Below are 17,634 nucleotides of genomic sequence, written 5' to 3'. Positions count from 1 at the left end.
GGCGGGGCAGAAAAACGCCCAGAAATGTTTACGCAGAAGGCTTGGATCCTTCCTCTGTCTCCCATCCTGGCTTTGTCCTCCAAGCATTTCCAGGGGCTTTTCTGTGCTTCACAGATATTAGAAGTCTTTGAAAAGGAGATAGTCCTCTAGCAGAAAAGGAAAATCGGTGTGCTGCAATACCTCCAGCTCCTCCTCGGTCCCTTTCCTTCCAGCTAGAACATATCCTTTTCAACTACTTCCCACCTCATGTTTATAAAGAGAAAGGCAGAACTGATTCAACTGTCCAAATAATCACAAAATAAAGTGAACCAAGAAAAGAAGGCAAAATGGAATCAAGAGGAACCCTGAAAGGGGCACTATGGGACTAATAGATATGATATGCCCAGTAGACAATGTTGAACACCACAAAGGCAAGAGGGAAGAGGATCCGGGACCACTTGTCGACCTGAGGGACATAGTCAGGGTCAAAGAGCTTGGAGGAGAACACTTCGCTGAAGGAGCACCTAGGACTCGGGGGGCGACTGTCATCAGACTCTGAGTTACTGTCCTTGTCTTGGTCAAAGCCTGGGAACCCATCAACATCAAGGCTCCAGGTACTAACAAGATCACGCCTAAGTTGCTTCTCAAGGTCAAGGTAGCCGCTCTCAACTCTGATGTCATCAGGCAAGCTACGGATCTCCTCAAGGTTGCTACGGATCTCCTCAAGGTTGCTACGGATCTCCTCAAGGCTGTAGCTTGCTTCCTGCACACACCTGTGGCCATAGACAAGCAGATGCCTCCCCCTAGGGCCATGGCCATGACTCTCATCTGAGCTCAAGTTCTCTTTGGGGTCTTCTGGGTCACGGGTATCAGCACGGCCATGGGCGTCAGCACGGTTGTGGATTTCAGGACGAATAACACTGTCATCAGTCTCAGAACCACTAAAGTGAAAGCCATAGCTGTGCAGGGCCTGCTCTGAGGTGGAGGGGAGATCGCTCAGGCTTTCCCTAGAGCCCGTCCAGGCCTGCTCCGAGAGAGAGGATAGTGAGCTAAGGCTTTCTGAGGTGGCCAGTGGGGCCTGCCCTGGGATGGAGATCAAAGAGCTGAGGCTTTCTAGGCTTGCCAGGCAGTCCTGCACTGGGCTGGAGGAAAGAGAGCCACTTTCGTCTTCTATGCTAATCTGGTCACCCTTCAGGGAGATAGTAGATAGACTTCTGACTTCGCGAGGGTCATATCCTACATGAATAAGCACCGGTGGTGGGGAGGGAGGGAGAGGGAGAGGTGGGGAGGGAGGAAGAGGGAGAGGGCTTTCCTCGTCAGCACTCGCAATGTGACTGATGATCTCTTCCACGGACAGAATCATCTCTTCCCGGCATCTCCGGCGTGCAAAGGGCTGAGGAACAGGACCAGGAGGCTGTTAGCATGTAAGAGAAACCCGCGGGGGCTGCCCAGCCTGTGTCTCCCTGGGGCAGCTGCTCTCTCTGGAGTGCTATGTGGTGGATGGAGCCAAGCCTCCTCAGGCAGGTGCGGCTGGGCTTCCTGTGAAGGAAGCGGGGGCCTCTGGGGGCGGGAATGTACTGCCGGCACAAGGCTCAGCATGGCTTTGGGCATTGAAGGAGCAAAGGAAGGAGGGGTAGGCCGGCTTCTCTGGCGTCTTTCTCTTCCTTTCAGCCTCTTCCCTCTGTTCCATCCCCTGCCCTTGAAAGTATGCTTAGCAGATCTATCTACCTATCTATCTATACTTCTACTTCTATACTGATCAGGGAAAGCTGACCGTCGGTCAGAGAGCCAAACCTGCAGCGTCACTTCCTGGTAGCGGTAGCGGGCCATGACTCTTTGGGCTCTCCTGCGTCGCCTTTGGTTGCGCTTGGATCCTCCTCGGTTGTAGAAAAGATAGTTGATGAAGACGTACTCCAGCAAGGACAGGAACACGAAGAAGAGGCATACGACCATATAGATGTCGATGGCCTTAATATAGGCCACTTGGGAGAGTTTATCCCGCAGATGTGAGTTGATGGCATTCAGGATGAGCATCGACGTCAGGCCTATAAGGAACACGGCACAGGGTTAGCCTCCTCAGGTGGCTGAAGTTCTTGGCAAGCCACTGGGCCCATATCCTCCAGGAAGGGAGCAACCATCCTCTCTGGGGTTGGGAGAGCCTGCAGCCAGAGGCCTTCAGCTCTCTAGGCCTGGGGCCTTTGCTCAAGTGCTCTTTCTCCCCAGCTTTCCACTCGGCCTGTGCTTTGACGATTCTGTGATTTTCTCATTGCACTTAGGATCAAGTCCAAAGTCTCCAGCCATGGTTCCACAGTGACTTACACCTCCAGGCTCTTTTGCCCTCCAGCGCATAGGCTTTCTTTTAGATCACGTCCCTCAGAAAGGTCTGTGAGCCCTTAAAATATTACACAGATATCAAAGGTGTAGTCCAACCTGTGCTCCGAAAGGACTCTGCCCCATAGATGGTGAAGAAAAAAACCCAGACCTGGATGTGGGACCCACTGGGACCAGATAAACTTGGGAGCTGATTCTATAGGCCCGGCCCTGGTACTGTTCAAAACCCCTGGTTCTCCCCATTGCTTGGACATGACGTTCTAACTGCTTAAACTGTAACTGCAAGGTCTTTCCAAGTCACCCCTCCTCTCTCTCTCTGCAACTCCCCCTATCTCCCCACAGCTCCTACCCCAGGCACGCTGTGACTTAGTCCCCTTTTAGGGCCCCTGCGTCTTTTTTTTTTTTTTAAGATTTTTATTTATTCATTTGACAGAGGCACAGCAAGAGCGGGAACAAAGCAGGGGGAGCGGAAGAGGGAGAGCAGGCTTCCCGCCGAGCAGGGAGCCCGATGCGGGGCTCGATCCCAGGACCCTGGGATCATGACCTGAAAGGAAGGCAGATGCTCAATGACTGAGCCACCCAGGTGCCCCCTACTGTGTCTTTTAATAGCAATTTCAGGTTTCAGTGAATGACAAGTCTTATGCCTCTGCTTCCTACAAGTCTTCAAAACCCAGTCTGAGCAAGACTTCTCTGGTGGTTTTAGCCAACGAGATCTGGGTCATTTCCTCCTTCGGCATCTCACAGTATCTATCGCAGCATTCCACTAGATTACTCATTGAGGGTTAGGACTTCTCTGGAAGTCCTACTGCCATTCTGATGGACATTTGATATGTCGCTTAATCAAAGTTTGCTGTATTGCATTTCTGATCTAAATTTGGGCCTTGTCCATTCGTGTATCCAGCAAATAATGCATTCTGATGCTTTGGATCTGACATACCAAGATCCCAGCCCTGATGGTTTTTTTTTCCCACACTTGTCTGTAATATCAGTGTCTCTGCTGGGCAGTCACATACCACCTCAAGCATTCCTCTCTTACTCTTGACTTTTTTCTGAGCAAGATGATCCCGGTTCCTCCCTGGGAAGAGGAGAGGACCTACCAACTGTCACCCTGGCTGCAGAAGATTCATAGTTCATCCAAAACGATATCCAAGAGCCAGCAGTGGTGAGAATGGTAGGCCAGTAGATCTGCACAAGGTAGCTGGTGAATTCCCTCTGGACCAGGAACCTCAGTATCAGGCGCACATAGGAACCTGGCAAGGAGACATACTGGTGTTAGTGTCATAGGGCTGAGGGGATTTTCAGGGTGAAGTACTGGATAGAGGAGGGGAAGCCCCTAATATTCCAGCCTGGGCAAATCTGACCCTATTTGCCACCTTAAGGCCAGCGACAGTGGCATGTCTGTAGGCCCATATGGCATGGCAGATTTGTTTTCTCCTCCTTCCTTCTCCACTTGTTTCATGTCAACTGGAGTTTTGAAATAGGAGATACAGGGACTATTTCGAAGTGACAAACAGAGGGAGGGGGAGAGGCTGGCTCAAGAGAGGAACTTCCTTTTTACACCTGTAAAGCGTCAGGGTTGGCCAAGGGCTTCCACACCCATTTTCTCACTCGAAGGCGGTTTTGGAATGTGTCTAGAGCCGGAAGGAAATAGGAGAGGAGGCAGCAGAGAGTGTAGAGGTCAAAGGCGGACAGACAGATGTCCAGGAGTGTTTCAGGGTACAAAAGAGAGAAGAAATGGGAGAGAAGATCAGACCCACCTGTGTAGAAAAACATCTCTTTGCTAGACATTGTCTTTCCCAGGAAGCTGAACTGAGGAATGTGCAGCTGCTCAGTCCCCTGGATGGCATTGCCATCGCCGTCCCAGTATAACACAATGTCTTCAACCGTGTAGCCATCTGCGAGAGGGAAAAGAAATAGAGTCCGTCGGAGAAAGCAGGCATAGGCAGATTTCACACCAGCGCAGGCTGTGGAAACCAAAGGATGGTCAGAGCCTGCACTTTGGGGGCACCTTTGAGGTTTTCTGAGTCTGAGCACAAAGGAGGGGGGCACTTGGAGAGGGAATTCTCCCTTTGGAGTTTCTTAGCCATGAAAGAAAACAGAGCAAACAGATGTGCTCCCATCCCCTAGCTTGGACATGGTTTCCCAATAGCAAGCTGTAATTTCTCCGTGGGACGGACTATTCACACAAGAAAGGCCACCTTCTCCCAGATGCTGCCTATATACTTCTGTCTGTCTGCTCATCTACTGAAGAGACAGAGAATGCGGAGGGAGGGAGTAGGGGAGATAATGCCCTCCCTGTCACTGTCTACTCTGCCTTCGGTTTCTGGAGGACAGTAACTTCACGTAGAAAAGGAGGGGCCTTGGAAGACAGACGTACAGCTCTCCACTTCCAGCTTGCAGGTCTGCTTGTCCAGAGGGAATTTTTGCAGATCCAGGGAACAAGCTGCCGTGGTGGTAAGTCTGCAGAGGAAAAGCAAAAGGAAGGGAAAAGCGAGTCAAGCCTGGGAAAGCAGCCCTTCCTGAGAAAACTGAGAGACCCTCTTGGTACTGACCCACCTAACACGTTCCCAAACTGCTCACGCTAGAGCTGGGTCCTCCTTTCCTCCCTCCCTCCCGTTTTTCTTTCCCTCTTTTGTCTCTTCCTTTCCTTCCTCCTAGAGGAAAGCTGGGTCACAGCTGTGTAGGCGGAGAGAGGGAATGTGTATGGGACAGAGACACCAAGAGGTCTGACAGGAAGCCTCAGAGCAGCAGGATGGGAAGGGCCTTTGAGGAGACTGGACAGAGGGACAGAAGGCAGCCTTTCTTGCTGAAGAAAGAGCAAGGCTGTCAATAGGAAACGGCGCTGCCCTCAAGCTGCTGAGCTGCCCGGTCCAACGTGGAGTGCCCGTATGTGGTGTGCGGGGATGGATGCGAGCTGTAGCCCAGGCCCGACTTTGGCTGTGGGGGCTGCTCCGCAGCGCTCTCATCTCTGCGCACACGGGCCACCGGGGCTGTGCAAAATGACAGCACTGGGTGCAAGTGCGTGGAGGTATTCGCGTATGCCAGGCGGGCTGTGGAGTGTTGAGCGGGGGCTTCGAGTTGCCATGTGGTGTGTCTGTGAGAAGAATCTGAGGAAGGACCTTGGAGGAGCCGCAGAGGTGGCAGAAGGGAGACCGGGCCCAGTCCCTTTCAACCCTCAAAGTCATTTCCATTTTGTACACTGGGTAGGGTGTGTGTGTGCGTGCGTGTGTGACCCTTCCATGGATCCTCCATGCGGCTTTGTTGTTTTTTCACTCTAGCACCCTGGACCACGGAGAAAGAAGGGAGAAACCAAGGGATGGAGCGGGAGCACCCCGGAGAAAGAGAGACGCAGAGATAGGGGCTGAGCCCTGGTGCAACGCCCTCTTGCGGCAATTTTCTGAGCTGCATGTATCTCTCGTGCTTGTCTTAATGACAGTTTGTAAGAGATGATGCTGTGAGGGGAGCCTCAGGGGCCATATGCTGGGCTATAAATAAACCAGTGAGGATTTCCAGCCCGTGTGCCTCCTGTGTGTACAGAGCCTTATTCGACAGACATACACTGCACACCCCGGGGCCCTGCCTGGTGCAGATACGACCAACGACCCATGACCACTGCGTGGGCTTTGGCATTCATTTGTCTCCCTCCCTTGCGTCATGGAAGAGAAAAGAAACAAAGATACATAACAGAATATACGCCATGCCAAGGTGGAGGGAGAGTTCTTCGAATTGAGAAAATCAAGGAGGGTTTCTTGACAAAGAGGGCATTTAAGTTAGGGACTGAAGGATGGGCAAAGTGTGGGGACAGGACAGCCAAGGATGGCTATGGAAAACTCTGAAGGTTTCACGTTGACTGCTAGGTAGGCTAAATGAGGGGGCAGCTGCAAGACACCAACGGGCTCCTTAGTTTGTCCCTTACGTGCATTCATGGGCTACTCAGTGGGGAGAAGGAAGCCTGCCAGGGGAAAACTCACCGCATGCCATACCGCACTGTTCCATCTGGGTGAAGCTGAAACACGCGATTTTCCACAGTTATGTCATGCACAAAAGCATTCTTGCTATTTAGAAAGTAGCAGTCAGGGACCCACAACTTCTCCAGCATCCGATAGTCCAGGGTCAAGTTCAGGTTGGTCTCGTGGTATGCTAAACGTGGATCTTTCCAGGTTTGATGAAAAAACATTGTGATCGTATAGTCCTGAGGAGAGAAAAGTAACTCCCAGTCGTAAATGAGGTTGTATGGTTGTCCATCCTCAAAGTGTGTGTGTGTGTGTGTTTGCAGGTGTACAAAACACATCCCAAATATAGATGAGTACTGGAACATGTAAGAGTGTTAAATGTGAAGAGTAAACTGAGCTTTATGCAACTACAATCCGGGTTAAGAAATGAAATATTACCAACAACTTTCAAGTTTCAACATGTTTCTTCCAGAACATACCCTCCACACCTACCTCCCAGCGGTATCCATTATCTTAGATTTTAATGAGAATAGCTCTGCTGCTTTTGGTTAGTTTTATTGTCTATGTATGTATTTCTAGGAAACATGCTGCCTACTTGGAAATATTTTTAAATTTTTCTTCCAAATGGAATCATACGTATGTATTCATAATTTGTTTCTTTCACTCAAAATTCTATTTGTGAGATTCCTTCATGTTGATGTCTGTAATTAAAATTTGTTCAGTCACACTGGAGAGAACATTCTCTCATGTGAATATATTATGTATTACACCAAAGTCAACATGAAATAAAAATAATGACATGAAAGTTCCACTTTATTCCCTCACCAAGGGCAAATGAGAGTTCCCAGTGCTCCTGCCTGGCCAGCACTGCTACTGTCTGACTTTTGACTTCTGCCCATCTGGTACATATGGAATGGGTTCTTGCTCTGATCTTAGTTTGCATTTCAGTGATTCACAATAAAGTCGAACACACTTTCACAAGGTCATCTGGTACTTGGTTTTCTTCGCAAAACTGAAGTTCCTGTTCAAATTCTCTAATCATTTTTCTATTGTTTTAAAAACATTCTTATTGGGACGCCTGGGTAGCTCAGTGGGTTAAGCGTCTGCCTTTGGCTCAGGTCATGGTCCCAGGGTCCTGGGATCGAGCCCCGCGTAGGGCTGCCTGCTCAGCGGGGAGTCTGCTTCTCCTTCTGCCTGCTGGTCCCCCTGCTTGTGTTCTCTCTCTCTGATAGAGAAATAAATAAATAAACATTTTCAATAGCACTTGTTTGCGTTGCGTATATCTCAGTCCACTCTGACTTATCCTTTTACAGTTGTTATACTGGTTTTATTTGTCTGTTTTGCTAAACAGAAGTTCTAGAAGTTTTGGCTAGATAGAACTTTTTAAAAGATTTTATTTATTTATTAGAGGGAGAGGGAGAGAGAGAGAGAGAGAGAGAGAGAGAGGTGGGGAGGGGCAGAGGGAGAGGGAGAAGCAGATTCAGCAGGGAGCCTGAGGTGGGCTCGATCCCAGGACCCCGAGATCATGACCTGAACTGAAGGCAGATATTTAACCGACTGAACCACCCAAGCGCCCCTATAGAGAACTTTAATAAAGTTGAAATTATTTATTTTTATGGCTTCTGTTTTCTACGACTTTTTAAAGAAGTCTTACCACAAAGGCACAAAGACAGTATGCTATATTCTCTTTTAAAACCTTCATAAGCCTTTAACCTTTGGGTTTATAACTCATTTGGATTGATTTACTTTTTTGTTGCATGTGGCTGTAGTTTCCAAAACCTACCATGTTCATTTATGTGGCTCTGTTGCAAGTCAGGACAGTTAGAGTTGGCTTATGGGTCTGCTCCTTGCCACATGTTCCCTGCTCCCAGGCCCATGGCTGAAGCTGGCATACTCACCATAGTCATTTCCGAGATCTGCTCAATACTGGAGACATACATAGATATTCCCACGGGCACAGGGGCACCTGCAACACAGGAAGACACTATTACATGCAGGGTATGATAAAGTATGGACTCAGGAGCTAGACTGCCTGGGTTTGGACCCCATTTTGACACTTACTAGCTGTGTGGCCTTGAATAAGGTACCTAGCTTCCATAGTGTTTTCCAGAATGGCTGAGGTTCCTCAGAAGGTTATAGATAGAGCTGCCCTATGATCCAATAATGGCACTACTCCGTATTTACCCAAAATACAAAAATGCTAATTGGAAGGGACACATGCACCTTGATACTGATATTTATATAGCAGCATTATCTATAGTAGCCAAACTATGGGAACAGTCCAAGTGTCTGTCGACTGAAGAATGGATGCCGAAAATGTGATGGAATATTACTCAGCCATGAAAAAGAATGCAATCTTGCCATTTGCAACGACATGGATGGAACTAGAGGGTATTACGCTAAGCAAAATAAATCAGAGAAAGACAAATACCATAGGATTTCACTCATATGTGGAATTTAAGAAGCAAAACAACGGAAGTGGAGGGGGTAGGGAATAGAGGCAAACCAAGAAACACTCGTAACTCTAGAGAATGAACTGACGGTCACCAGAGGGGAGGGGTGGGGGATGGGTGAGACAGGCAATGGGGATTAAGGAGAGCACTTGTGATGAGAACCGGGTGACATATGGAATTGTTCAATCAGTTCACTGTACACCTGAAACTTATGACAGTGTACGTTAGCTAAGTGGAATTTAGATAAACATTACAAAAGTCACCTAACTTTTAGGTTACCTAAAAGTACCTAACTTACCTGACTGAGCCTAAGTTTCCTCATGGGTAAAATCAGAATAAGGACAGCACTGATCTGATGATAAATGCAGGCCAACCACTTAGAGCAGGGCCTGGCCCATGATATGATGAAAGGAAGGGGTCTGGGTGAAATAAAGAGAAAATAAGGGCATGAAGCACTCTTTTTCTAAATGATTTTGTGATTAAAAGCTCAAGAGCGATGAGCTCAAAAACAAGAACTAATATTTGTGCAGGAGCATACTCGCGTGAGTGCGAGCGAGTATGTCCATCTGTGAGCTAGTATGTGTCTTTGCGTGAATGAATGTGTGTGTTGTGTATGTGAGTATATTCACATGCACAAGTGAATGTGTGATTGTGTTCACGTGCAGTTGACAGTGTCAGTGTGCACGTGCGAGTATGTATGTTTGTGTGTGAGAATGCATGAGCACGTCTGTGTGCTTGTGTTGCATGGGAGTAAACGTGTGAGCATGTTCATGCATGTAGGCATGTGGTGTGGGAGTGAATGTGTGTGTTCAGATGCGAACAAACGTGGGTTCGTGTGTAACTTTGAGTGAGCGAATTTGTGAGTGTGTGAGTGTATGTAAGCTTGTTAATGTGCACGGGAATGTCTGAGCATGTCCATGCATAGAAGTGAATTTGTGTGTTCATATGTGAGTGAATGCAGAAGCATGCTTTTGTGTTTGCGTATGAGTAAGTGTGTAAGCACAGGCAAGCATGTAAGCAGGTTGGTGTGTGGAAGTGAGTATATGAATGTGTTCATGTGCAAGTGGATGTGTGAGCATGCATGTATTTGTGAGTTTGTGTGTGTGTGAGCAAATTTGTATGTGAGCATGTTAACATGAGTATATTCATATGTGTGTCAGTGAACTGGTGTTTTCATGTATGTGAGCACGTTTGTGTGGGAGTAAAGGTGTTTCCTGTTTCCCTGTGAGTGTACCTGTAAGCATGTCCACATGAGAGTGAATGCACTTTCAGGTTTGTGCATTGAAGATGCTTTTACAGGAGTGTGTGTATGTTTGTGTACTGAATGGATGTGTCTGTGTGTCCATGTGTACGACCGTATTCATGTGTAAGTCTGTGTGTGAGCATGTTAAGTGTGTGTGTGAGGGAATGTGTAAATGAAAGTGTGTGAGCGAATGTTTGGGAACGTAAGTGAAAGTTTGAGTGTGTGACTTACGGTCAGTGTGAGTGAGCATGTTCATTATGTGAATATGTGAAAGCTTGTGTGTGTGACCCTACTTGTATGTATGCAAGTTATAAATGTGGTCAGTGATCATGCTTACATACTCACACTCATCACACTTACATATGTGGGTGTCCGAGTGTATTTGTACACCTGAAACAAAGGTGTAAGCACCTTTCTGTGCTTGAGTGGATGTGTGAGCATGTTTGTGCGTGATTAAATATGAGTGTACATGGGTGTGTTTGCGTGTAATTGAATGTGTGACCATGCCAAGGTACAAGTGAATCCACGAGCATATTCACATCTGTCAATGTGTCCTGTGCAGGTATGAGGGAATACGTGAGCATGTTAATGTGTGAGTGTGTTTGTGCACGTGGATGTGTATGTGTGTTAATGTGTGAGCCGGTTCGTGTGTGGGCATGTTTCTGTGAACTGCTAAATAGGTGAACATGTTTGTGTGAGCAAGCTCCTACGTGAGCGAACGCATTAGCCTGTTTGCATTCAGTCACGTGAGTGTGCAGCTATGAGCATGCGCATATCAGTGTATATGGGTACGCATTTTCGGGCATGCGGGTGAATATGAGTAATATATGTGCGAGTGAATGCGTGAACATGTTAATATGTATGTTCATGTGTGTGGACACCCAAGCACATGTGTGTGTGTTTGTATGTATGTGAGTGAACCTGGCAGTGTGTTTGCATATGTGAGCATGTCTGTGTGTGAGTGTAAGGGAATGTGGGAGCAGAAGCATGTGGATATGTTAAAAGATTTCATTTATTTATTTGAGAGAGAGAGCACGAGGAGTGGGGAGGGGCAGGGGGACAAGCAGACTCCCCACTGAGCACGAAGCCTGATCGTAAGATCATGACCTGAGCGGAAGTCAGACCCTTCCTTAGCTATCCGAGCCACCCGGGCGCCCCTGTGCACGAATACATTTTTGAGTGTGTTTGTGAGAACACGTTCATGTGTGTATGTGCATGCGTACGCACGTTTGTGTGTACATAGATGTGTGAGCATGTATAAATGTGTGAGCAGTAAGTGTGTATACTGAATTTGTCAGGGAACGAACTTGACTTGGTTCCTGTGAGTGCACGTGTGAGGGTGTCTGTGTATGTTAATATGTGAGTTTCACTGAATGTCTGTCTGAGTGTTTTTCTGTCTCCTGGCTTTCTTTTTCAGTCCTAGGTGTCAGCACTGCCCTCTCAAATGTAATAATGGATGTGAAAATATGTAGGAAACTATAAGGTTCTGTGGAAAAACATTTTTGTTGTTTCCTATTGGCTGAAAGCTGTCTTCACCTCGCCCCACAGGTGAGACATCATTCTGTATGTACTGCGCCACAGCGCTGCTATGGGAACATGCTTGACCCCTGCAGTTTTAGCCCGCTGGCTTCCCTGCAGGCTGACAGTCCAGAGGTGGAGCTGTGAAGACTGAAAAGCAGGGTTTCAAGCAGTGACAAGTGATCAGGATCAGCATATGAATGGCCGCTGCGAAGTAAATGTGCCTCTCCCGAGCGCAGAGCCCAGACTCCAGCTCTCCCAAGCGCAGAGCCCAGACTCCAGCTCTCCCAAGCGCAGAGCCCAGACTCCAGCTCTTCCGGCTACTGTGAATGATTCCCAGCAATGCATGTTGTGATAGAGGTTTCTAGAAATGTAGTTCTTTATCATAGCCTTTAGAGGGGAGAAAGTGTGTTAAGCAGGCAACAAGCCCTAGAGGGGCCATGCAGCCATCCCAGCCCCCACCTCACTCTTGGGTCAGACTTTGTGCTACTCAGGCACAGTGGAGTCCTGGGGGACCCGAACCTTAAAGGGCCAGGACGTAGCCTTGTCCAAGGGCCCTCAGTGGAAGGAGTATGTGGGAGCTGAAATGCAGCCCCCTTTCCCCTCATCAAGCCATGAGTCCTGGCCTGGGGTTGTAGACCAGAGGAAGGAGACCTGGGACTATTTTCCAATTTACCAATCTAGCGGGGACACCTTATGAGAATTTAGCCAAGGTATCCTATGGAAGGGAACAAGAAATCTCTAGGTAAGTTGTCTAAATGCTATCTCTGGGGTCATGGCATCAGTCTCACACCCCATTGCTATCCCTCCTGATGGGCTCAGGAAGGCAGAAAGGGGTTAACCACTTCTTCCCTCTTTTGCTGCCACAAGTCCTTCCCTCCTTAGCCTCCTTAGAGTCCCAGAGGAAGGAGAGATAAGTGAAGGAATGACGAGGCTGTCCCACTCATTCCTTCACTCTGTGCCTATGCCATGCCAGGTGCTGAACTAGGTGAAGTTCTCAAGGATCTGCCTTTGGCAACGCTGTGGAATCCCACTTCTGTTGCCCAGAAAGAAGCAGCTGGCTCTTCCTCCTCCTGCTCTCAAGGAGCAATCAGGCTCCCACAGACTCATTACTGACCCACCCAAACTGACCACAGTTAGGAGAAGCCTCTGTATGCGTGTGTGTGTGTGTGTGTCCTTGAATCTCTATTTCACTTCAGACAGAGGGGAATTTGATTCTGTGTCCAGTGGGAGGCATTAAAGGGAGTCCTGGGTTACCCCAACACTGAAACCCCTGACCCAGTGTCCCATTGATTGGCATTCCGTGCCCCGCCCCCCCACCGTCCAGCCCAGAGGACGGTTCTAGACGGAGCATGTAGTGAGTGCCTTCCTTCTTCTCTCTAAATGCTAGAAGGTCCTGCGCTGGCCTTGCTCTCCTGCCTTCACGAGGACCCATCTTTTCTCATATGCCCAAGGTCTACAGGACCAGAAAGCTTAGTCTCATTTAGGAGGTTAGGCATCAGGTGCAAACAAATCCGAATCAGCTCAGAAGATGGTGTTGAGGTGCCCTGGAGATGCTCTGGACCGCCACACCTGATAATCCCCAGAGGCCGGTCCTTGCCTCTGCTCCCTCCCCCTGGCCCTGGATGCCTGCTGAGAAGGCCACCTGAACCAGTGGGAAGGGTGTGCTACATGTCCTTGAATGGCTGTTGGTCAGCCTTTGTTGAGAAAGGTGAAAATGAGGAAAGGAGAAAGTAGACTAGCTACTCCCTTGACAGCTACCAGAGCTTGGTGCGGCAGTTCCAAAACCAGGGTGCTCCCTAGCCTCTGAATCCCCTCACTGAAAGAGCCTTCCTTCTGCCCTGTCTACTCCGGCTTTCTAATGCCCAGCACACACTCACCTTGGATCCCGGAGGGAGCTCCCCTCAGAGGGAGCAACACAGCAGAGGCAACACCAGTTAAGTATCCCACTTCCAAAGCCTGGGGCTTTGGTTTTCCAGGCAAATCACAGCGCCCCACACTGGTGGGCTACGCTGTAGAGCTCACTGGCGAGGCGCCTCGCATTCAAAAGACCTCTATTCACGTGTACAAATGTGAATTCATTAACAAAGAGCATTCATTAACCCTTTAGAGTCGGTGTCCAGTTCTAACACCAGCAGGAAGTGGAGTGCCTTCTCCAACTTAACCACTCTGATTTTTAGTTCTTTCTCTGTTTCCTTTTCCTTTGAGCTGAAATGTGACTAACTTCTACTTAGTACACCCTCCCTTCCTTTTGGGGGGGGGGTGACCGCTGGGACAAAGAATGCTACTCCTTTTCTGTGGGGTTGGAGCAGACAGCCTGTCCCTTAACGCTGTGTGACTGAGCCCAGATGGGCTTCCCGCGTCAGTGTCCTTGTCATTTCTCATCTCTGTGCTTGAGGTCTGAGTGCTAGGCTAAGGAGTTTGGATTATACTTGGCAGTTCAATGACGCCATCGAAAGTTCGAGAGGGGATCAGGCTGGGTGTATAAAGATCACGCTGACTGCGGTGTGTTCAATGAACTGAACTTGGTGGGAGCTGGAGGCTTTGGGAAGGAGTGGCAGAGGTGCAAGTGCCCAGGACGCCAGAGAGAAAAGTAAACTTGAGGGAGAAGGCCATGCCCTTAGTTTTGAAGGAGCTGAACTAGCTAATCTCTTCGCAAGAGTGCACTTCAGGCTGTTCTAAGGGAGGGAGCAGAAGGGCCCCTTGCAAGAGAAGGCAGAGAAGTGGGAAATTGCTGGGGACAGAGAAAAGGCCTGCGGGTTGGGGGCATGGAAGTGCTCTGAGGCACATTTTCTGAAGAGGTAGGAAGACGGGGTCCATAGAGGAAAAGTGTTGAGTCTGGGGAGTGCCACGGGTCAGCATCCCGAGTGGGGTTGTCTCGTTGCATCTGTCTCAGCTCTAGTCCACCGAACACAGAGGATTCTAGTATCTCCACGTGGCTTACCTCCAAAATTTGGCCTCAGACGGGCATCGTATTTCGACAGCACCCTGTCCAAAATCTTGTGAACTACAGCTTCGTTTGCACAATTTTTGCTGCAAGAGAGAAGTCATCAGTTAATGCCACATTACTTCTCAGGGAGCAAACAACAAAGAACACCCAGGTGTCAACGTGCTGGAGCCTTCTTCCGTCCTGCACACAGGCTGACATGCACAGTCATACATGTACCCATCTCTCCCTGCTCCTCTCCCTCCCTACAATGAGTCAGCCAGAAGCGCAGTGTGACGCACTCTTTTCCCCCTCCCCCCTTCCGCTTTTATCCAGAGAATGGGGCACAAAGACTGGATACTTGTTACCAGGCAGGATTGGGGAGGGGGGGCATGAGGAGGGGAGACTGTAGGGGAAGTGGAGAGGGGAGGGAGTGGGCAGGTTCAAGCCCTGAGATAAATGTGTCACTTCAACCCCTTAAGAAGCTCCATCTTGCCATCGGCCTGGTTGTGGCTTTCCAGGTTGCTGGGGGTCCTTCCAGGGGCACCCGATTGCCTCAGGAGAGGTCATCTTCCACCCTCTGTGTCCCCCCCCAAGCTAGGGCAGCCAATTTACATTCTCCAGCTCAGGTACATTTCCCTATGTAAGCTAGGACTGGGCATTTTGTTCTCACGTCTATGTAAATCTTGTGTTTATACAACTCTGCTTTTTAAGACTTGACAAAGGGCACATGCGGCAGAGAGAGCCTTGCCCATGTAGCAGAGATTAAAGACCCCCACCCAATCAAGCCATTTTAGATTTTTGGAGCCCAAGGGCTGCCCTCAAAAAGACATGTATTCTGGGAACAAACATCTCTCTGGCTAAGCATATGCTTCCAGCCTAGACGTGTTTTGGGTGAGCCCATGTAAGTGTACGCAGCTCAGCCCTGCAGAGAGCTGGCCTTTCTAGAATTCTCTGAAGCTCATCCAATTCACCAAGACATTCAGTGGGGCTCTTTTCTCCAAAAGGGGTTTGCGAATGAGAACAGGCCCTGAGCTTCACTGTGACTCTTAGGATCTTTGACGCATTGACCAGGGAATGAACATCGGTCCCTCCAAATCACTGTGTGTGTGTGTGTGTGTGTGTGTGTGTGTGTGTGTGTGTGTGTGAGACAGAGAGGGAGAGAGACAGAGAGAGTTAGTTCACTAGCGCAGTCTGGCATGTTGGGTGGAGGACATTGCAGGGCTGTGTTCTGGAACCTTGCCAGACTATACCCCCCCCTTTTTTTCGGAATACATGTTCATTTCTGGTTTGTCATTTAAAAATTATTTCTAGTCATCTTTAATGACAAAATTTTATTTTGCATCATTCCAAAGTGTACACATGTATTATTCTCGAATTAAAACAACACATTCCCGCCTGTTTAGTACCACTCAATACCCATACGACAGCGCTCAGGATCCGGGCTCCTGCAAATACACATTTTTGTATGGTCTACATGTAAAGTCTGACTGTTTGTTTAACATCTCTTCAGATATTTGCAGATCCAAACTTGAAATCAAACACAGAAAAAAACCACCGAACCTTCAAATGTTTTCACAGGAGTAAGTACAAAAGCACACCATCTCGGGCCACCCAGCTATACGGTTATGCAGCCACTGATCGCACTGTCTGGGCTCCGACGAGGTCGAGTCAATAATTTCTACCTGCGGCTTTGGAAAAGGTCTCTCACCGCTCAACACACACACAAACATACGCACGCGCTTCAGGGAACAGACTAAAATCCTGACTCAAACAGGTGTCTCTATACTCTCTGTGTTTTGCGACTTGCGCATCGCCCTGTGCCGCCACCACCCCAACCCCGCAGGTGCCCATGGATATGACCGGGAAAACCTGCCCAGGGCACCGTTCTCCCCCCACCCCCGCCCGGGACTGCAGTTTGGGTACATGCGGGGCTCTATGAGGCGCCGCGCTAACAGGTGGGCTTTAGCGCAGAGCTCTTTTTCGATCCGCCACCCCCACTCCCACCACGTCCCCCTCCAGGGACGGGCAGGCAGGACCCAAGTGCCAGGGCTCAGCAAACCGGGTTCAAGTTACCCCAGCCCGCTCCGTCCAAGAGGCCCGAGGCCGCCCGCGCGTCCCTGTCGCCGCCATGCCCAGGCTGGCGGTACCCGCTTACCAGTTGAAGAGGTTCAGGACGACTTCGGGCACGGTAGGAGAGAGCTCGAAGTGGAATTGTGGGGTAGGACTGGGGTCGTTGCCCTCTGCGAGCCAGGTCCTGATGAGTAGCAGGAGCACGGCGGCTCGCAGCATCCCTCTGATACCCATGGCCACACAGCTCCGGACTAGGAGGCGCGAGAGACGGCAGGGGGAAAGGGATGGGATGGAGGCAGAGTGCGGGGCGCCAGGGAGCTGGCGGGTCGCTGGGAGTCTCTAAAGAGACACTAGCCAGGGTATGGGAAGCAGGGAACGCGGGGGCCGAGCTGGAGCCCAGAGCCCAGGAGGAGCAGCCCCCCCCTCCCCCAGCAGCTCTGCCCGACGCAGCGGCCCCACAGCGCGCCCGGCAGCTGCCAAGTGCGCTCCGTCTGCGACCGCTCCTGCCTGCGACTGGACTCCGAGCCCTGCGCCCGGCTGGCTCCTCCCACTCCGACGGCAACGCTGGCCGAACCAATCCAGCAGGGGCCGGGAGCCTCACAAAAAGGCGCGCGCGGCTGCCTCCGCCCGCAGCCTGCGCTCCCCGAGGCCCCCCGCCCCTTCAGGCCTCTGCAGTCCTACCCAGGCCAGCTTCAGACACTGGTAGGGGCGGTGCCGGGCCGCGCGCGGCGGTGATGGGGGAGCGAGCGAGGGGGGCAGGGCGGGGTTGGGGGCGCCGGGAGGGGAATCTGGCCGCCGGGGGCCGGGCACAAATCCGCGCCTTTACACACCCAGTAGGTCCTCCCCTTCCTCTCTGCAAAAATGCGAAATCTGCGTTTCTCTTGGATTAGCGCGTGCCCAAGAGTTTGTTTGGGATTTTTGTTGTTGTTGGTTTTCGAGTTTTGCGGTGACTGGCGTGAGGCGATTTGAAAATGCCGTGGCTGAATCTGCGTTCTGAAAGAGCTGGACACACTTGGAGATCAGAACATACCTGACTGCTGCCCATTCCCAAACCCCTGACCCACCAGTCATCCTGCATGCCTTGCCTCTGGATGCAGTGGTGGTGGATCACCGGGTGGGTTTTATGACAGAGCTCTGGCCTCGGAGGACTGACCCTCC

The 17,634-nt window shown here is 50.1% G+C and overlaps 1 protein-coding gene across 1 annotated transcript; it reads right to left on the bottom strand.

Annotated features, from left to right (window-relative positions):
- Nucleotides 1–274: 274 nt before the first annotated feature.
- Nucleotides 275–16,710, bottom strand: GABRQ (gamma-aminobutyric acid type A receptor subunit theta). The gene is made up of 10 exons (XM_045996012.1): nt 16,562–16,710; nt 14,422–14,510; nt 8,162–8,229; nt 6,282–6,502; nt 4,688–4,770; nt 4,068–4,205; nt 3,408–3,560; nt 1,774–2,024; nt 712–1,168; nt 275–648 (listed from the first exon to the last, which is right to left on the bottom strand). Exons 1-10 carry the CDS (start codon nt 16,708–16,710, stop codon nt 365–367), a joined length of 1,893 nt encoding a protein of 630 aa, XP_045851968.1. The 3' UTR covers nt 275–364.
- Nucleotides 16,711–17,634: the final 924 nt, after the last annotated feature.

Source organism: Meles meles, chromosome X (assembly GCF_922984935.1).
Source record: "Meles meles chromosome X, mMelMel3.1 paternal haplotype, whole genome shotgun sequence".
Classification (NCBI taxonomy): domain Eukaryota; kingdom Metazoa; phylum Chordata; class Mammalia; order Carnivora; family Mustelidae; genus Meles; species Meles meles.
This window is presented reverse-complemented; position numbering and strand designations above follow the sequence as displayed.